The following is an 18,482-nucleotide window of genomic DNA, read 5'->3' on the forward strand; positions in this document are numbered from 1 at the left end:
AATTTATGAGGAACAAGGTCATCCATGGCATGCAGACTTTACTTTGATTACAGCTGAATTCTTACAGACTGTTCCACCAGTCTACTTAAATAATTCTGAATTGATAAGACGTGGACACTGTATCTCAGTCTTTGTGTTCCTCACTCCAACTTGGTTTAGAATACTATACCTAATGGTTAATAAATATTTTATAAATGTAATACTAATGCACATCAAAAAGGTCAAATACATTAATGCAATGAAACATTCACAATCCGCAGAAAGAAAAATCCATGCCCCCAACCTATAGTCCCCAGCTGTCCAGCCCAAAATACATTTTTCCCATTGTAAAATAGATGGACATTACTAAGCTGGCTATACAGTGGGCTTCCACAGAGCAACTTGTCTTCTCCTATTCAAGTTCTTCCAATGTGGGGTGCTCCCCTTTGCCACCAGGCCTTTGCCCTTGCTTCTCAGAGGAGAGGATCCATGCCTTTTTCACCTTTATATCATCAGAGTTTGGAAAAGTACCTGACACATTAAGAGTTCAATAAATGTTTGGTGAAAGGAACCAGGGATAATGTCAGACATGTGATTTTAAGTTTGCAGTTTACCTGCTAGATCAGGTAATAAAACAATTTTATATATACAGTTCATTTTTTTCGATCCCAACATCACCTCCCTCCTGTTGGTCACCATGTTAACCCAGAAATACAAGAATTTCTCAGATGCTTTTAAATTCCTTAGAACTTCTAGCTCAATTTTCTACCTTTATATTTTTATTAATATTTACATTGGGTCAATATTTATATTTCTGGGCTGTGGCATCATACTACAATAAAAGAAATCATTTCTTAATATATCTAACATTCAATGCTAAATTAGCTCTTCTTTTTTATTAGTTTCCTTAGCTGGATTTTTTTTTTTTTTTGAGACATAATCTCACTATGTTACCCTCAGTAGAGTCCCGTGGCATCACAGCTCACAGCAAACTCAAACTCTTGGGCTTAAATGATTCTCTTGCCTCAGCCTCCTAAGTAGCCGCCACAATGCCCGGCTATTTTTCTGTTGCAGTGGTCATTGTTGCTTAGCTGGCCTAGGCTGGGTTCAAACCTGCCACCCTCGGTGTATGTAGCTGGCGTGGTAACCACTGTGCTATGGACACCGAGCCTCCTTAGTTAGATTTTATGTGAGTTTGTTTAGCACAGGCATCTGGACTAAAATCCCATGACAATAACTAACAATCTTTTACATATTATGTAAAAAAGAACTCTGTAGAAACAAGATCTGTTGAAAAAGATATTTCCATCTATATAACTATGGAAAGATCCTCCCCCAAGACTCTTTTGTCACCTGGTTACATGAATTACATACATGCTAAGTCAACTTGTCAAATCTATTATGAAATCACTTCTAATATCTCGATCTTGGTCTAAATCTTCTAAATACCCAGGTTGGTGATAAACTGAGCTATGGTCAAGGAGTTAATACAGCTGTCTTACACTCAAAATAATGTCTTAGCTTTCTTTTGTCACAGCAGTTTTTTTTTGTTTGTTTTTTTTTTTTTTGTAGAGACAGAGTCTCACTTTATGCCCCTTGGTAGAGTGCCGTGGCATCACACAGCTCACAGCAACCTCCAGCTCCTGGGCTTAAGTGATTCTCTTGCCTCCGGAGTAGCTGGGACTACAGGTGCTCGCCACAGCACCCGGCTATTTTTTTGTTGCAGTTTGGCCGGGGCTGGGTTTGAACCCACCACCCTCGGCATATGGGGCCGGCGCCCTACTCACTGAGCCACAGGTGCCGCCCGAAATGTGGGCTTTTTCTTTTCTTTTTTTTTTTTTTTTTTGTGGTTTTTGGCCGGGGCTGGGTTTGAACCTGCCACCTCTGGCATATGGGACCGGTGCCCTACTCCTTGAGCCACAGGCGCCGCCCTGTCACAGCAGTTTTACATATTATGCCATTCTTACCCACTAATAATTCCCTTTTATCACCTTAAACACTCCAATCACCTAAATAAATACTTAGTTCATCGCACAAATCCACCAAAACCAGTGAAGGGTACTAAGAAATTTAAAAGGGCACATAAAACTTGACATCTTTCTTTTCAACCTTCTGAATATCAATCATTTTTTTAATACTTACAAATTCACTGGAAGCATCAGCTCTGATTCAGTTCTAATTTTCACATACTTAAAATGTTCTATTTTTAATTTACAAAATAAATTTAGACCAGGAATTTTTACCAATGTTTCAGACATACATAGGAAATTACAAAAGTTTTTGAAACCCTGACAACATAAATTTTTTTTTTTTTTTTTAATTTACAAAGCACTAGTATCTACTCACAACCAGTGTCTTTGAGGCGGTTGATGGCATTGGAAAGAAGACGAACACAACCAAGAAATCCAGCACCTTGTTTTTTATGGATCTTCTTGTGATTCCATACACTGATTGTAACTGAATCAGACTTTCCAATATACCTACAAAAACAAAATGGGTGCATGAGTAACCTGGTAGTTACAGGCAGTTAGCCTAAAATTTTCCTTTTGTTCTTTTTATATTCTAAAGTCACAATTATGTTTCAGAATATGGCTAGGGCATACAAAATACATTTTGAGGTTCAATCAATCCAAAGAATTGAATTTAAATTTTAAAAATCTTTAAAAGTAAAATCTAAAAAATTTTATTACATCTTTATCATGTCTGCCACTCCTAAGCTGGGCAACCATTCTTGTTAGAAAAAAAGCTATTTTAGTAGGCAGTGTCTAATAACATTAAGGGAGCTTACAATGATTGCTTCTTTCCAAGAACAAAAATTCTAAAAGAACTTTTATCCCAGTCACATTTTAAATACATTTCAGTGACATGACCTATTACCTCAAAGACTACTTAGTTCACTTTTAAGGGAAATTGTCAAGGCTGACAGACCAAAAATCTGACCTACCTGTTATATTTTAAAATGCTGTAGAACAAAAGTTGTTTGTAACGCTTTTCCCCTGCTTCTTTCTTGTATGCAGGCCTTGAGCGAGCAGGACTCTTGCAGATTTCACTTCACTGCCTGCAGACAAGCAGAGCAGGGAAAAGCGTTACTGTACGTGTTTGCGTATATACCTGCAAGTATGTAAAAGCTCTACCACAGCCAATTGTTAACATGGTGTCAACCCATGCAAAAAGATAATAACATAACACAATTAATATCAAGTACAACCCTAACTATTTCAATGACTCTAATAGGTCAAATTTTTGGTCCAGCAACCTTGATCTTGAAAGTATCATTCAATAAAGCAGTAATATTAGAAAATTTCACTTAGTATATAGAAAAGCTTAATCACGTAAATGTGAACTAAAGCTTTTATTTATTTATTGAGACAGTTTCACTCTGTTGCCCCAGGCTAGACAACTGTGATGTCTCAGCTCAAAGCAACCTCAAACTCTTGCCTCAGCCTCCCAAGTAGCTGGGACTAAAGGTGCCTGCCACAATGCCCAGCTGGTGGACTAAAGCTTCTAAGTAAGGAATATAGGTGGCACATTAGAGCCCCTGGATCCAGCTGTGCTGAAAGCATGCCCACCCCTGGGTTTTTTATTACTTTAGTTACTACATTCTCTTTTTAAAAATTAAGCCAATTTGAATTTGGGCTCTGTTACCTAAAAATGAAAAGATCTGAACTAAAATGTGATTCATTATGGGTGCACCAACTTTCAAACACATCTACCAGATCTATCTTGGCATGCATCTATTACATGTCATGTTAATATTTTTTTCCAGAGCCAGAATCAAGTATTAAGCAGTTAAATCACCTAAACCATACATTTGTAAAAAAACATATTAAGTCACTTCCCCATCTGGTAAGCCTTGCTTAAAGGTATACTTAATTATTGATTCCCTCAAACCTCAGGGGAGCCCACCACTAGCTTAAGCAACTTTGTTAAGTACAGTGTGTTCTAACTGTTTTTATATGTACCGTGATATGAAAATGTTGGGAAGCTCTGTATCAATTATAATAAATGTGTTAATTATGGGACTCTGGTAGACAGTCTACTGTCTACAGTCTACTGATCTACTAAAAGCCAAATATTCCTGGGCCACAAATTAACCAGAAATATCATTTTTTTAATATGTAAAGCTCTTACTTTAAGGAAACCTCATGTAATAGACATGGCCACAGAAAATAGTGAATCCTTTTAAAATTTTACGTTAAATAGAGGGCTCTGTTAGGTTCTATTAAAACTTTACTAACAAATCTATGAATGACTCATAAACAAGTTTTAGGATAGTCTATCCAGAGGACACTGCTACAGGTGAATACAATATTACTAAATAGACCAAAATATGACATATACAATTAAGATTTTTAGCCAAAATTGTATTATTAGTCTTTTATCTGTTGACTTAGTTAATTAGAAGTAAGGAGTTTGCAAATAATCCCACGGGTTTCCCTCATCTTTTCCCCTCCAACATAGTATCTTGGAAAGATGCAAAAATCAAGTCCCTGGGTAGCCAGTTAAGATTAACTGTAACATAAAACCTAGTAAGCATGTGGAAAGATGCTCAATATCATTAGTCATGAGGGAAATACAAATCAAAACCACAATGAGGGACCATTCCTACCCACTAGAATGGCTATAATTTTTTACTGAAAAATAGCAATTATTAGCAACAAAGGGATAAAGAAAATACCCTGAAATATTTCAGCGGAAAATAACAATCATGAAATTAGGATGCCACAAGGAATACTCTAAATCTACACTGTCCAAAATGGTAACCACCAACCACAGAGAACTATTGAGTATTTCAAATGTGGCTAGTTAAAAAATTCAAGTGAGCTATAAAATAAACACTTCATTTCAAAGACTTAGTTCAATATTTTTATGCTGAAATGAGAATATTTTATATACACTGAATTAAGTAAAATATATTATTATGCTTAAATTCATCTGTTTTTACTTCTCTTAATGTAGCTACCAGAAAATTTAAAATTATAGGTAAGCCCCCATTCACTATTCCCATTATATTTCTATTCAACTGTGTTGATCTAGACCTAAAAGATAATGAAACAATGTATTCAACATTTGGAGGGAAAGTGTTGTCTCACTTTCTACATACTCAAACTATTAATCAAGAAAGACGGCAAAATATACTTTCAGATAAGATGTGAAAAAGCTTCTCTTCACCTATATGGTGAAGAAGAGAAAATGGCAATGGGGAGGGGGTGGGGTGGGCGGAGGGAAGGCGATTGGTGGGATTACACCTGTCGTGCATCTTACAAGGGTATAGATGAAACTTAGTAAATGTAGAATGTAAATGTCTTAACACAATAACTAAGAAAATGCCAGGAAGGCCATGTTAACCAGTGTGATGAAAATGTGTCAAACGGTCTATAAAACCAGTGTATGGTGCCCCATGATTACATTAATGTACACAGCTATGATTTAATAAAAAAAAAAAAAAATGGCAATGGAGGGTACGTTTCACCAATATAGGGAATAAACAAAAAAAATAGGAAGTCATTCAACCTTAAAGAGACAAAGGCAAGTCCCAGGACACTGTGCAACAAGGTCTTAGAGAACCACCAGACAGACTGGAGCAGGGGGACAGAGGCTACAGGAGGGATATCTTTAAGAAAAAAACAAAGCAAATCGAATACCTCGTGGAACTGAACATATGAAGAGATGTTAAGTTCTATGGGTGAGTTTGGGAATTAATGAGGTAGATAAGACAACTAAACAGGCTCAGTGCCTGTAGTTTAAGTGGCTAAGGCACCAGCCACATATACCAGAGCTGGCGGGTTCAAATCCAGCCCGGGCCTGCCAAACAACAACAACTACAACCAAAATATAGCCGGACATTGTGGCGGGTGCCTGTAGTCCCAGCTACTTGGGAGGCTGAGGCAAGAGAATTGCTTAAGCCCACGAGTTGGAGGTTGCTGTGAGCTGTGACACCACAGCACTCTACCCAGGGTGACAGCTTGAGGCTCTGTCTCAAAAAAAAAAAAAAAGAAAGAAAAGAAAAAGAAACTAAACAAATGGCAAAAACGTTATTAACTTCAGAAAAACGAAAAGTTGTCAAAAAAGAAAATGTAATCCTTGCATCCATGTGACTCAGTTATGAATATTTTCATAATCATAATAATACAAACATAGAACAATGATTGAACCAAAAAGATTCATAATTATATTGGAGAGCTGGAGAAAGGAAGGGCCATGTAAGTGTTATAGGAGTGAGGATTAAGGATATCAAGTTTCAAAAGCTGAATCACCTTCTAAGGTAGGAAATTTAAAAATACCTAAAACTAAAAAAAAGTCAAAACCAAAATTGAGGTGCCATAAAATAAGCAACTTATCTACAAATTAAAAAAACACCAGAATAAAAAGCCAAAGTTATTAAAGCACTAGCCTTGAGAATGAGAAATGAGAAATGGGAACTAAGAAAGGAACTGCTGTTTTCCATTAAAATCCTTAGAAAATCATTTGCCTTTTTAAAAAAATATATGTGCATATATACTCCTATGGCTAAAATAAAATTTAAAAGAAACTACCCACATACAATCAAAAAAGTAGGCCTCTGAGTACAACCCCAATTCTGATTTTTGGTTTCCTATTTATAATTGGCCTAAGGTGAATGAATACCTTTATTTAACTGAAAACAGGAAGGAACTCTCCTATACCATAAGCCAGTTTCATTTTGTTCTTCATAGGCTTAACAGGGGTACCTCATCTTTCAAAACCTATCAAAGCTATCAATAAACCAAAGCACCTTCCTTCTGGGTTTCACACCCCTTCTGTAAGACCAAATTATACCACAAATCAAAGTCAGATCATCACCCATGATTCTTCTCAGAATATATCAAATAATATTAATTTTATGTTTAATTTCAAATTATTTATTTAAACCTACAGGTCATAGTGCTGATTCCACTTTGGGTCGAGTGTATTCTTCACAGTATCTGTAGAATGGCATTGCCCAGATCCATCAACTACCACCTTAGCAAATGGATCAGGAAGTCCTGTGAAAAAGGGGAAGATTTTTTAAATTAAAGAATATTTTGACATGTAAGATAAAGATTACCATTTGCTACAAAGCAAAAGATCACTGCATTCTTTAATTCTTTTTTTAAAGTTTAACATTTAACTTACAAATGAAAAGCAGTCCACTTTAAAACAAAGATTATAGTTATCTCTACATTAAATACCAAAACTATATTTTTTCTTATTCTTAATATTCTCATTTTAAACTACCAAAGTTACTTCATAATGTGGACATTTTTATACATTGTTACCAGCCCTTTGACTCTAGGAAGCAGGACCATGAATGCTTAAAACATTCATGGATCTCTCTTTCAAAATGTCTCCCTTAGTGATTCACTTGAACAGTCACAGACCAAAGAGGTGGGGAAGGGGGGGGTCAGGGACTGACCCCAGTGACAGTTGGGTTTTTTTTTTTTTTTTTGCATGGTCTGATGGGCAGCTCAAACAGATGTACAAAAAAAAAGATGTACATGTAGATAGATATACATCTACATCCTCAAGTAGGGTCAGTCCCTGACCCCTACCCATTGTTGACTGTTTAAAGAAAGAGTTTCTTTAAGATTTTCACACAGGAACATGGGCTACAGAGAAATTACATTAGCCAACAAGTTTTACTAAATAACTACCATGAGTGACTGAAACAAAAGATGTAATATTTTGCCTTTAAAAAGCTTACTATCTAATTGGAGATAAAAATACTATACATGGGGGGAAAAAACTGAGAATAAGCAAATGTTTGGCAGTACTGGTTATAAGGCAAATACTAACACTACATCAAGTACTATTCTAATTATTTCATATCTTTAATCCTTATGAATAATTCCAAGAGACTATTATTGTCCCCATTTTACTGATGAAGAAACTGAGGCACTAGTCCAAGGTCACATGGATGTAAGTAGCAGAGCCAGGGTCTAAAGTTTAGATTCTAAAACTATGCACATGCTGTCTATCAACTTTATGCTCTTAACCACTAAAATGTATTATACCTCTCACTTACTATGTGGTTCAACAGTGAGTTCAAATAAGAAGAGCTCAGAAAAACAGGATAACAGTTTGAATTTGGATAGACAAGACAGGATAGTCAGGAGTTCAGGAAGGACTCTTCTGGACTCTACAGGACAAATAGGAAAAGGAGGACTTTCCCAGCTGAACAGCAAGAAGAGTACCAAAGAAGATATGAAAATAAAGCATTTGAAGCTAAGGCATAAATATAAACACTGTCGAAGAGGTATGACTGATCCAGAAAGAGAGGCTGCAAAGTAAGAAAATAGGGCTTAGACTGATTGCAATACATTGGAGGGAGCCATTTTAAGTTCTTGAGCTTGGCTACAAAAACTGTCATATTTTTCTATTAGTGGTATTCAGGACAGAGGAGGGGAAGGACAGACTAGAGACACACACTGCCTGTGAAGCTGCTGTAATAACCCAAAAGGAGGATGAGAAGACCCTGAACTAGAGAAGTCACATGAAAAGAGGAATGGCAGCTGAGGACAGTGACTCATGTCTATAACCCCAGCACTTTGGGAAGATAAGGCAGAAGACTTCTTAAACTCAGGCATTCAAGACCAGCCTGGGCAACATGAGTGAGACGCTGTCTCTACAAAAAATAAGAAAAATTAGCCTGGCATGATGGTGTGTGCCTGTAGCCCCAGTACGCAGGCAACAGTAAGATCACTTGACCCCAGGCGTTTTAGCTTACAGTGAGCTGTGATAGTGCCCCAGTATTCCAGCCAGAGTGACAGAACAAGACCCTGTCTATACTTTTAAAAATAAAATACAATAAATGAAAGGAAATGACAGTTAAGAATGCTACTCTGAAAGATCTAATATGGAATTACTAAGGCACTCACGTCAAATATGGCAGTAAAGTTTTCTATCCAAAGCAATAACAAAAACAGCTGTCTTTTTTGACAAAAATTTAAAGGTTAAGAGAAAGTAGAACTAAAAATATTAAAGAGACAAAAATGGAAATTAACATGTTAGACATAGTGGGATTGAGTAGATTTCCTGAGAACAACTGAAAATACTAGAACAAACTGCTGGTACATACTGATGTCTAGAGAGAATATTCATCTCTATATCTATGCTAATTTTTTAAGTCAAGATACTAATTTGCCATGATTCAAGGAAAGACAGAAATCACCTACCACTTCACCAATTCTATAATTCTGTAATCTATCACCTTTAAATAAGGGAAGACCAAAATTTAAGTGTTAAATTTTAAAGAAACTTGGTAACTTAGGGTATCAAATCTATTTAACTATATTGTTCTTGAAGTTTAGTGCTACTCATATCATTTCAACAACAGCTAACCATTTGTAAATGTGTTTAATAGAAGAATATTTTACATTTCTACCTCAATAACAGTAAATATTTTCTCCTTGGAAGAATGCATCCTATCTTATTCTTTTGATTCTACTATCTAAATAAACATAAATGTATGTTTGTAAGCAAAAAACAAAAACAAATATGACATTTCCAGCCTCTTTGGGCATCATTTAACTAGCTAAAGAATGGGGCAAGTGTGATGGCTCACACCTATAATCCCAGCACTTTGGGAGGCCAAACAGGGAGGATTGCTTAAGCCTAAGAATTAGCAACCAGCCTGGGCAACACAGTGAGACTTTGCCACCCCCCCCCCACAAAAAACTGCCAGGTGTGATGGCAATCACCTGTAGTCTCAGCTACTTGGGACGATGAGGCAGGAGAACCACTTGAGCCCTAGAGTTTGAGGCTGCAGTGAGCTATGATGTGCCACTGCATTCCAGTCTTCTAGGCTCGGCAAAAGAGTGAGACCCTATCTCTAAAATATAAAAAATGAACTAAGGACTAAGAAAAACAACTTTTTCCACAAAAAACCCCTAAGTCTAGCTTCTAGATCCTTAACTAAGTAGGAAAGTCTAAGACTCAGTTGCCTATATGCTTGTCTTCTACTAAACAATACAACAAACCAGAATAGAAACTCAATACCTTAACAGAAAATACCTAAGTTCAACTTAACCTAATTTCATTATTCTACAAAAAAATTTAACTTGAGGGGCGGTGCTGGTGGCTCAAAGGAGCAGGGCGCCGGCCCCAAATGGGCCCCACATGCCGGGGGTGGCAGGTTCAAACGCAGCCCTGGCCAAAAACTGCAAAAAGAAAAAAAAAAATTAACTTGAGAGTCAAATTAATGACTAGAGTCAAATTAGACCACCTCTAATGTGGTCAAAAGCTATCAACTTTTCTTTTTTTTTTTTTTTTTTTTTGTAGAGACAGAGTCTCACTTTATGGCCCTCGGTAGAGTGCTGTGGCCTCACACAGCTCACAGCAACCTCCAACTCCTGGGCTTAAGCGATTCTCTTGCCTCAGCCTCCCGAGTAGCTGGGACTACAGGCACCCGCCACAACGCCCGGCTATTTTTTGGTTTCAATTTGGCCAGGGCCGGGTTTGAACCTGCCACCCTCGGTATATGGGGCTGATGCCTTACTGACTGAGCCACAGGCGCCACCCAAAAGCTATCAACTTTTCAAAGATAGTGAGACCTCTAGTGTTAAAATAGAAAGTGACTGAAGTATTTTTCTATATGTTTAAAAATTTTCTCAATTTTCCATATCATTTCTGAGTTATATACAAAAGCTAAAGCGCAAGAACCTCTCTCTTTTTTTTTTTTTGTAGAGATAGAGTCTCACTGTACCGTCCTCCGGTAGAGTGCCATGACTTCACATGGCTCACAGCAACCTCTAACTCTTGGGCTTATGCGATTCTCTTGCCTCAGCCTCCCAAGCAGCTGGGACTACAGGCGCCCGCCACAATACCCGGCTACTTTTTTTGTTGCAGTTTGGCCGGAGCTGGGTTTGAACCTGCCACCCTTGGCATATGGGGCCAGCGCCCTACTCACTGAGCCACAGGCACCGCCCTCTTTTTTTTTTTTTTTGAAGAGACAGTATTTCACTCTGTGGCCTAGACTACAGTGCAGTGACACAATCATAGCTCACCCTCGAACTCCTGGGCTAAAGCGATCCTCTTGCCTCTGTCTCCTGGGTAGCTGAAACTATAGATGGATGTACCACCACACCTAGCTAACTTTTTTTTTTTCTTTTTCCTTAAGATATGGAGTCTTTTCATGTTGCTCAGGCTAGTCTTAAGCTCCTAGCCTCAACCTATGCTCCTACTTTGGCTTTCCAATCATGGGATTACAGGATTGAGCCACCACATCTTGCAACAACTTACTATACAAATACGCTTGTTGAGCTATAAATAATAATGAAATGACGATTTAAACTTAAAAGTTACTTTCTCCCCAAAATAATTTTTGAATAGGCAAGGTAAAAAACATTCAACCAACCCATCTTGGCTCTAAATGACTTCAATTTGACCCCTATAAAACACTTTAATACATTATCTGTCACTCACACAAAACTTTTTTTAAATATTACATAAAAGAGAAAACAAATTTGACATTAGTGAAACATTACTTAAAAAACACATTTAGGACCCCACTACGGGGCAGGCTGGGAATGGTGGAATCTTTCTGTATCCTCCAGAAGAGTAGTCCAGCCTGATGAAGGAAGAAGCTAAGCGAGGAGCACCCAACCCTTGGCTCTTTGAGGAGCCAGAGGAAACCAGAGGTTTGGGTTTTGATGAAATCCGGCAACAGCAGCAGAGAATTATCCAAGAACAGGACGCAGGCCTCGATGCCCTTTCCTCTATCATAAGTCGCCAAAAACAAATGGGGCAGGAAATTGGTAATGAACTAGATGAACAAAATGAGATAATTGATGACCTTGCCAACCTAGTGGAGAACACAGATGAAAAACTTCGCACGGAAACCAGGCGCGTGAACATCGTGGACAGGAAGTCAGCCTCTTGTGACCGAAGGAGGCAGAGCAAGATGGCAGCCGAGTAACAGCTTCCTTGCATCTGGGCACCGGGAGTCTGGGGATATAGGACTCCAGGCATCTCTGGCTGGTGGGATCTGCCTATCATCACCCCTGAGAGGATACAGGGAGTCAGCGAGAGACTTCTGGACCCCAAGAGGAGGACTAAAACAGTGGAAAACGGGCAAGTGGTCGCGTGTGTTCAATCCGTCTAAACCCGCCCGCAACTTCCACAGGCACGAGAACTTAAAGAGCAAGAGGAAGTGAAAGGAAAATTAGGACAAGGAAACAGATAAAAGAAATCACCCATGAGGAAGAATCAGCAGAAAACTCCAGGCAACATGAAGAACCAGTCCAGAACAACCCCGCCAAGGGACCATGAGGTAGCTACTGCAGAGGATTCCACCTATACAGAAATGTTAGGAATGACAAAAAGGGAATTTAGAATACACATGTTGAAAACAATGAAAGAAATGATGGAAACAATGAAGGAAACTGCTAATAAAGTGGAAAATAACCAAAAGGAAATCCAAAAACAGAATCAAATCAGAGATGAATGATATGAAGAATATAAAAGGGATATAGCAGAGCTGAAGGAAATGAAACAGTCAATCAGGGAACTTAAAGATGCAATGGAAAGTATCAGCAACAGGTTAGACCATGCAGAAGAAAGAATTTCAGAGGTAGAAGATAAAGTTTTTGAGATAACTCAGATAGTAAAAGAGGCAGAAAAGAAGAGAGAGAAAGCAGAACGTTCACTGTCAGAATTATGGGACTTTATGAAGCGTTCCAACATACGAGTTATAGGAATTCCAGAAGGGGAAGAAGAATGCCCCAGAGGAATGGAAGCCATACTAGAGAATATTATAAAAGAAAATTTCCCAAATATCACCAAAGATTCTGACACACTGCTTTCAGAGGGATATCGGACCCCGGGTCGCCTCAACTCTAAACGAGCTTCTCCAAGACACATTGTGATGAACCTGTCCAAAGTCAAGACAAAAGAAAAGATTCTTGCAAGCTGCCAGGAGTAAGCGCCAGTTGACCTACAGGGGCAAATCCATCACAGTGACCGCAGACTTCTCTAATGAAACTTTCCAAGCAAGAAGACAATGGTCATCTACCTTTAATCTACTTAAACAGAACAATTTCCAGCCCAGAATTCTGTACCCTGCTAAGCTAAGCTTCAAAATTGACGGAGAAATCAAATCATTTACGGATATACAAACATTGAGGAAATTCGCCACAACAAGACCAGCTCTACAGGAAATACTTCAACCTGTTCTGCACACTGACCACCACAATGGATCAGCAGCAAAGTAAGAACTCAGAAATTAAAGGACAGAACCAAACCTCCACACTGATGCAAAAGATAAAACTAAGCAATGGACTCTCACAAAATAAGACGAATAGAATACTACCACACTTATCAATTATCTCAATAAATGTTAATGGCTTGAATTCCCCACTGAAGAGACATAGATTGGTTGACTGGATTAAAAAACACAAGCCATCTATTTGCTGTCTGCAAGAAACACACCTGGCTTCAAAAGACAAATTAAAGCTCCGAGTCAAGGGTTGGAAGACAATTTTTCAGGCAAATGGAATTCAGAAGAAAAGAGGAGTTGCAACCTTATTTTCAGATACATGTGGATTTAAAGCAACTAAAGTCAAAAAAGACAAAGATGGTCACTTTATATTGGTCAAGGGAAAAATACAACAAGAAAACATTTCAATTCTAAATATCTATGCACCCAATTTAAATGCTCCCAGATTCTTGAAACAGACCTTACTCAGTCTGAGCAATATGATATCTGATAATACCATAATAACAGGGGACCTTAACACTCTTCTTACAGAGCTGGACAGATCCTCTAAACAGAAATGAAACAAGGATATAAGAGACTTAAATGAGACCCTAGAACAACTGTGCTTGATAGACGCATATAGAACACTCCATCCCAAAGATAAAGAATATACATTCTTCTCATCACCCCATGGAACATTCTCCAAAATTGATCATATCCTGGGACACAAAACAAATATCAACAGAATCAAAAGAATTGAAATTTTACCTTGTATCTTCTCAGTCCATAAGGCACTAAAGGTGGAACTCAACTCTAACAAAAATGCTCGACCCCACCCAAAGGCATGGAAACTAAACAATCTTCTGTTGAATAACAGATGGGTGAAGGAAGAAATAAAACAGGAAATCATTAACTTCCTTGAGCATAACAACAATGAAGACACAAGCTACCAAAACCTCTGGGATACTGCAAAAGCAGTTTTGAGAGGAAAATTCATCACTTTAGATGCCTACATTCAAAAAACAGAAAGAGAGCACATCAACAATCTCACAAGAGATCTTATGGAATTGGAAAAAGAAGAACAATCTAAGCCTAAACTCAGTAGAAGAAAAGAAATATCCAAAATCAAATCAGAGATCAATGTAATTGAAAACAAAAGAATCATTCAGAAAATTAATGAAACAAGGAGTTGGTTTTTTGAAAAAATAAATAAAATAGATAAACCATTGGCCAGACTAACGAGGAATAGAAAAGTAAAATCTCTAGTAACCTCAATCAGAAATGATAAAGGGGAAGTAACAACTGATCCCACAGAGATACAAGAGATCATCTCTGAATACTACCAGAAACTCTACGCCCAGAAATTTGACAATGTGAAAGAAATGGATCAATATTTGGAATCACACCCTCTCCCTAGACTCAGCCAGGAAGAAATAGAGCTCCTGAACAGACCAATTTCAAGCACTGAGATCAAAGAAACAATAAAAAATCTTCCAACCAAAAAATGCCCTGGTCCAGATGGCTTCATTCCAGAATTCTATCAAACCTTCAAGGAAGAGCTTATTCCTGTACTGCAGAAATTATTCCAAAAAATTGAGGAAGAAGGACTCTTCCCCAACACATTCTATGAAGCAAACATCACCCTGATACCAAAACCAGGAAAAGACCCAAACAAAAAGGAGAATTTCAGACCAATCTCACTCATGAACATAGACGCAAAAATTCTCAACAAAATCCTAGCCAATAGATTACAGCTTATCATCAAAAAAGTCATTCATCATGATCAAGTAGGCTTCATCCCAGGGATGCAAGGCTGGTTTAACATACGCAAGTCCATAAACGTTATCCACCATATTAACAGAGGCAAAAATAAAGATCACATGATCCTCTCAATAGATGCAGAAAAAGCATTTGATAAAATCCAGCATCCTTTTCTAATTAGAACACTGAAGAGTATAGGCATAGGTGGCACATTTCTAAAACTGATTGAAGCTATCTATGACAAACCCACAGCCAATATTTTACTGAATGGAGTAAAACTGAAAGCTTTTCCTCTTAGAACTGGAACCAGACAAGGTTGTCCTCTGTCACCTTTACTATTCAACGTAGTGCTGGAAGTTCTAGCCAATACAATTAGGCAAGACAAGGAAATCAAGGGAATCCAAATGGGAGCAGAGGAGGTCAAACTCTCCCTCTTTGCTGACGACATGATCTTATACTTAGAGAACCCCAAAGACTCAACCTCGAGACTCCCAGAAGTCATCAAAAAATACAGTAATGTTTCAGGATATAAAATCAATGTCCACAAGTCAGTAGCCTTTGTATACACCAATAACAGTCAAGATGAGAAGCTAATTAAGGACACAACTCCCTTCACCATAGTCTCAAAGAAAATGAAATACCTAGGAATACACCTAACGAAGGAGGTGAAGGACCTCTATAAAGAAAACTATGAAATCCTCAGAAAGGAAATAGCAGAGGATATTAACAAATGGAAGAACATACCATGCTCATGGATGGGAAGAATCAACATTGTTAAAATGTCTATACTTCCCAAAGCAATCTACCTATTCAATGCCATTCCTATCAAAATACCAACATCGTACTTTCAAGATTTGGAAAAAATGATTCTGCGTTTTGTATGGAACCGGAAAAAACCCCGTATAGCTAAGGCAGTTCTCTGTAACAAAAATAAAGCTGGGGGCATCAGCATACCAGATTTTAGTCTGTACTACAAAGCCATAGTGCTCAAGACAGCATGGTACTGGCACAAAAACAGAGACATAGACACTTGGAATCAAATTGAAAACCAAGAAATGAAACTAACATTTTACAACCACCTAATCTTTGATAAACCAAACAAGAACATACCTTGGGGGAAAGACTCCCTATTCAATAAATGGTGTTGGGAGAACTGGATGTCTACATGTAAAAGACTGAAACTGGACCCACACCTTTCCCCACTCACAAAAATCGATTCAAGATGGATAAAGGACTTAAACTTAAGGCATGAAACAATAAAAATCCTCCAAGAAAGCATAGGAAAAACACTGGAAGATATTGGCCTGGGGAAAAACTTCATGAAGAAGACTGCCATGGCAATTGCAACAACAAAAATAAACAAATGGGACTTCATTAAACTGAAAAGCTTCTGTACAGCTAAGGACACAATAACCAAAGCAAAGAGACAACCTACACAATGGGAAAGGATATTTGCATATTTTCAATCAGACAAAAGCTTGATAACTAGGATCTATAGAGAACTCAAATTAATCCACATGAAAAAAGCCAACAATCCCATATATCAATGGGCAAGAGACATGAATAGAACTTTCTCTAAAGACGACAGACGAATGGCTAACAAACACATGAAAAAATGTTCCTCATCTCTATATATTAGAGAAATGCAAATCAAAACAACCCTGAGATATCATCTAACCCCAGTGAGAATGGCCCACATCACAAAATCTCAAAACTGCAGATGCTGGCGTGGATGTGGAGAGAAGGGAACGCTTTTACACTGCTGGTGGGACTGCAAACTAGTACAACCTTTCTGGAAGGAAGTATGGAGAAACCTCAAAGCACTCAAGCTAGACCTCCCATTTGATCCTGCAATCCCATTACTGGGCATCTACCCAGAAGGAAAGAAATTCTTTTATCATAAGGGCACTTGTACTAGACTGTTTATTGCAGCTCAATTTACAATCGCCAAAATGTGGAAACAGCCTAAATGCCCACCAACCCAGGAATGGATTAACAAGCTGTGGTATATGTATACCATGGAATACTATTCAACCATTAAAAAAAATGGAGACTTTACATCCTTCGTATTAACCTGGATGGACGTGGAAGACATTATTCTTAGTAAAGCATCACAAGAATGGAGAAGCATGAATCCTATGTACTCAATTTTGATATGAGGACAATTAATGACAATTATGGTTATGGGGGGGGGAAACAGAAGAGGGAAGGAGGGAGGTGGGTGGGGCCTTGGTGTGTGTCACACTTTATGGGGGCAAGACATGATTGCAAGAGGGACTTTACCTAACAATTGCAATCAGTGTAACCTGGCTTATTGTACCTCAATGAATCCCCAACAATAAAAAAAAAAAAAAAAAAAAAAAACACATTTAGGCTCGGGGCCTGTGGCTCAAGTGGCTAAGGCGCCAGCCACATACACCTGAGCTGGCGGGTTCGAATCCAGCCCGGGCCCGCCAAACAACGACGGCTGCAACCAAAGAAAAAAAAACATTTAATTATATTGGAAAAGATATGTGATAAAGTTAATGGCAGAATCTAGATGAGTGTTCACAATAAAATTCTTTTACCTGTTGCTTTATGTTTGAAAATTTTCTGCTAAAATTTGGGGGGAAGTTACTTATTTTTAAAAGCCAACAAGCTTCAAAAAGTTCTAAATTATTAATTAACAAAATTCTTCACACCAATGGTAGTGCCTTGGAATAAATAGTATTATCTCACATATAAATTATTCCATAAAAGATAACACATGGCAGTGGATTTTTTCCTGAAGTGGGAAAAAATATCTATGTCATCACTCTAAAGTCATGCTTCATATTCAAATTTACTTTTCTCATTCAATGTACTTTAAACTGAATGACAAGAAAAACCTAACTATATTTTACTACTACTACTAACTGTGCTCTGATCCAAAAACACATACTCATTTAAATTTAATTAAAGAATTTAGGAACTATTATTTTTCTCTGAAACTAATGTGGGCAATTCTCAACTCATAAACAGGCCAAAAATACTCTTACATATGCACGTGCATGTAAATCTACCGGAGCAGGGATTGGGGACCTTGGCCAGTGTGAACCTGGGAGATAATTCCATCCCTGGCTAACTCCCCTCTGAAGGCCTAAAAATCAGCTTTCCTTTTCCCCTATCGAGGCCATCCCATGTCTCCCATTCTGAGCTTTAAAGTCACATGCCAAGGAGGGGGTGAGGGGAGATAGGGGAGTTTGCTTTAGCATTCCCTGACCCTCCACCCCACTGGTTTGCGGCAGTTGAAAGATAATTACAGTTTCCCCTAATTTTGTTATCCCTAAAGCAAGCTCACATTCTTAAAACTTTTATCAATTTTTTACTACCTGCACCAATGAAAAAAGCAGAAGAGTTCTTTCACCCACAATTCAAGAACAGATAAAAATCATGTAAAGGATAACAATCAGTTCTCAGAGGTTTACAAAAAATTAAAGTAAGACTCCTCTAGATTTTCTAAGAAAACTGATAAAAGAATATTTGGATATGTTATCAGAGAAACTGGAAAAGAATTTGAAAAGGAAAGCTA

General features: G+C 37.9%; 1 protein-coding gene across 3 annotated transcripts in view; it reads right to left on the reverse strand.

Moving 5' to 3' along the window:
- Window positions 1-18,482, reverse strand: part of SMURF2 (SMAD specific E3 ubiquitin protein ligase 2) — a 131,075-nt gene that overhangs the window by 44,217 nt on the left and 68,376 nt on the right. For all 3 annotated transcript variants that reach the window (XM_053570814.1, XM_053570812.1, XM_053570813.1), the window contains 2 exons: window positions 6,875-6,983; window positions 2,326-2,459 (listed from right to left, as the gene is read on the reverse strand). In XM_053570814.1, coding sequence (XP_053426789.1) covers window positions 2,326-2,459; window positions 6,875-6,983 — 243 coding nt within the window. The remainder of the gene's footprint in view (window positions 1-2,325; window positions 2,460-6,874; window positions 6,984-18,482) is intronic.

This window comes from Nycticebus coucang, chromosome 18, assembly GCF_027406575.1.
Source record: "Nycticebus coucang isolate mNycCou1 chromosome 18, mNycCou1.pri, whole genome shotgun sequence".
In the NCBI taxonomy this organism is placed as follows: Eukaryota; Metazoa; Chordata; class Mammalia; order Primates; family Lorisidae; genus Nycticebus; species Nycticebus coucang.